A 2770-nucleotide genomic window follows, 5' to 3' on the forward strand; every position below is an offset into this window, starting at 1 on the left:
TCAAATTTAGAGCTCTAACACCAATAAAAAATTAAACTCACAGCTCCAACGATTTTAACAGGCCTTTGTGAACTTCATTTGTTGCTGTTTCCTTACAAAATGTACCTTAAAAGTCTTTGTTTGTGACTTTGTGTAGTATATATTACTTCAAGAACTAAGAGATTGCATCCCCAGGATAAGCTTACTTTTCTTTGGTTCACCAAAATATCGGCCCTACATTATTTTGGGATTGTGGCCCCAATATTTTATGAGTCGGTTCTGATGATAAGTGTACATTTATGGCGGCATATTAGTGCAACAAATGGTGATGGACGACCCTTCATGATTATTATCGACGTGATTTCTCACCCACACCCATTCTTTTTAGAGCACGTTGTCACTTGTAAGTGTTCTAAACATCACCGTTCATACTTTTAAATCAACATTGAATTAATTCAATGCTTCCAAAACAAAAAAAAAAATGTTGAAAAAATATTCAACCCAATCAACTTTAATAAATTATAAAAAAAAAATTGAACAAATTTGGAACTTTTGCTATGTAACTATAATTGCTTTCAAAATTTTTATACTTTGAATATTATTATTGGTAAACCAAAATTTCTAAAAATTAAGCATCTCAATTCTCAACAGAACTAAAATAATGATTTAATGTCATTACCAAACTTCATCATAAACATATAATTAAGTTTGACTCTTCAATCGTACAAGACATATAATTTTAGGTCTAATCATGTTTCTTGACACTGATCAAATCAGCCAATGCCTCAACAAAGTTATCCACGTAACCAGCAAATAGTCCAGGACTAACAAGAATCTCCTTCAACTTGGCGTGGTTACTCCTCACTAGCTTCCCGACGTCGCTTTCTTTATCCATCACAGACTTTATCGCATCTCTTAAGCTCTCTTTCGAAAACCATCCTGTTTTTTCCCTCGACACTTCTACAGAGACCTCAAATTCCTCGGTTAACAACCTTGTGAAGAGAACTTGATCACCTATATAAGGAATTAAAACCATTTGGCAATCAGTCATCAGACACTCCCAGATCGTTCCGGGACCACAATGGTTCACAAAGCAGCCTACTGATGGATGAGACAATATTAAAGGTTGCTGCACCCATCCTCCCCAAACTTCACCACGCCCCTTCACCCGCTCCTCGAACTCTTCTGGTAACCCTTCTTGGACTGTCGATGATCCTCTGGGTGGATTTACCACTAAAAGAAAGGGTAATCCTGTCAGCTCCAACCCTAAGCAGAGTTCTTGGAATTGATCCTTCTCAAGAACAGTTTGGTTGCCAAATGCACAAAACACTACTGATCCCGGTGGGAACCCGCTCGGAAATTGGCTCCAGTGTTCATCTAGTGGTTTACTTGTGTCTAGCTCAGGGAGCATTGGACCAGTCAAGATAACCTTCTTTTGGTATTGACTCGATATATAGTCGCAGAATTTGCCTTCGATTTCTTTGCATGTCCTCAGTGCAATGACATCACAGCTCTTAAAACCAATAGTTAGCAGATGACAAACTCTCTCGAAGAAGGTTGACATGGTATGAGCATCGTTTCCACGGAAGAACACCTTCGACGAAGGATAACCCGGTGGGATAACACCTAATGCACTACCATGGGCATGTGAATGAGCTACAGCTGTAGCAGATGCTATCATGTAACTCACACTCTTGATCATATGCTCTTTAGCCACTTCTGGAATCCAGTGAGCAAAATCGAAGAAAATCAAATCCGGTCTCAAAGCACGAACAGCAGCTTCAACCTGATCGCGAGTGAGATCCAAGGCTTCGGACAAAAAGTTGTCCATAGAGATTGAGATATCCGAGGTTGTCTCGGCACCAGCAGGGAGGCCATTGACATGAGGTATAGCGAGAGGGTGAAAAACAATCCTGTCCGGGAACAGGTTGTGATGTTCCAACTGTTTTTGAGCTTTCTTAGGCAGCAAGAAAGTAACCCGGTGACCTTTCTCAGCTAGTTTATTTGCAAGATGTAGAAAGGGAATCATATGAACAAAAGCAAACCAGGGGAACATAAAAGCATGGAACTTTGGCTCCATTTCCTTTCCCAAATTGTTAAAACACAAAACAAATTGTTAGAAGTATTTGCTTCTTTCTAGTGAAACACCCTTATATGAACTTGGAGACTGGTTTAATGAGTTGGGATATTTATTGAGAACTTAGTGGGCTACAGAAGCACACGTGTCAAAAAGAAAAAAGAAAAAAGGCTAATTAAGAAGTACATTACAAACACAAGTCACAAGAGAAGAGAGCCAAAGAAGAATAGGAGCCTTTTATGCATGTTCTACTCGTTTCTATCTATTAGTCTTTTATAATTTCTAAATGTGGATTTGAACTCCTCATTGTGAGGACTTATAAATTTAACGGCGATGAAGACCGGTAAAACATAAATTTTACTTCGTATGATAGACATGTATTTTTAAGTTTGGATGATAAAATAGATAAAAGTAGCTACTCATTGGATTTTTTTTAATGAGATCACAAAATGGTTTATTCTTTTCGATAAATCATTAATTTGATGACAGAAACATTTATTATTTATTTTATAACTAATAGTAGATGTGAAATATAATTGTCAAGTAAAACGTTGGAACAGTTTATAGTAAAACAAATTTCATACTTTATTTTATTAATTAATAGTAGATGTGAAATACAATAAAATTAAAATTCAGAATTATTTTATTTCTGTTAGTTTATACGAAGTGTCAACTAAAACGTTGGAACAACTTTTGGTCACATAGTTTTACGAT

The 2770-nt window shown here is 36.7% G+C and overlaps 1 protein-coding gene across 1 annotated transcript; it reads right to left on the minus strand.

Annotated features, from left to right (window-relative positions):
• Positions 634 to 2254, minus strand: LOC104736977 (UDP-glycosyltransferase 79B8-like). The gene has a single exon (XM_010457073.2). The coding sequence runs from the start codon at positions 2057 to 2059 to the stop codon at positions 725 to 727; it is 1335 nt and encodes a 444-aa protein (XP_010455375.1). The 5' UTR covers positions 2060 to 2254; the 3' UTR covers positions 634 to 724.

Source organism: Camelina sativa, chromosome 13 (genome assembly GCF_000633955.1).
Source record: "Camelina sativa cultivar DH55 chromosome 13, Cs, whole genome shotgun sequence".
Classification (NCBI taxonomy): Eukaryota; Viridiplantae; Streptophyta; class Magnoliopsida; order Brassicales; family Brassicaceae; genus Camelina; species Camelina sativa.

Bases quoted from the DNA above. Each gene is read 5' to 3' on its own strand.
- LOC104736977 (XM_010457073.2), bottom strand. From the start codon at position 2,059: ATGGAGCCAAAGTTCCATGCTTTTATGTTCCCCTGGTTTGCTTTTGTT.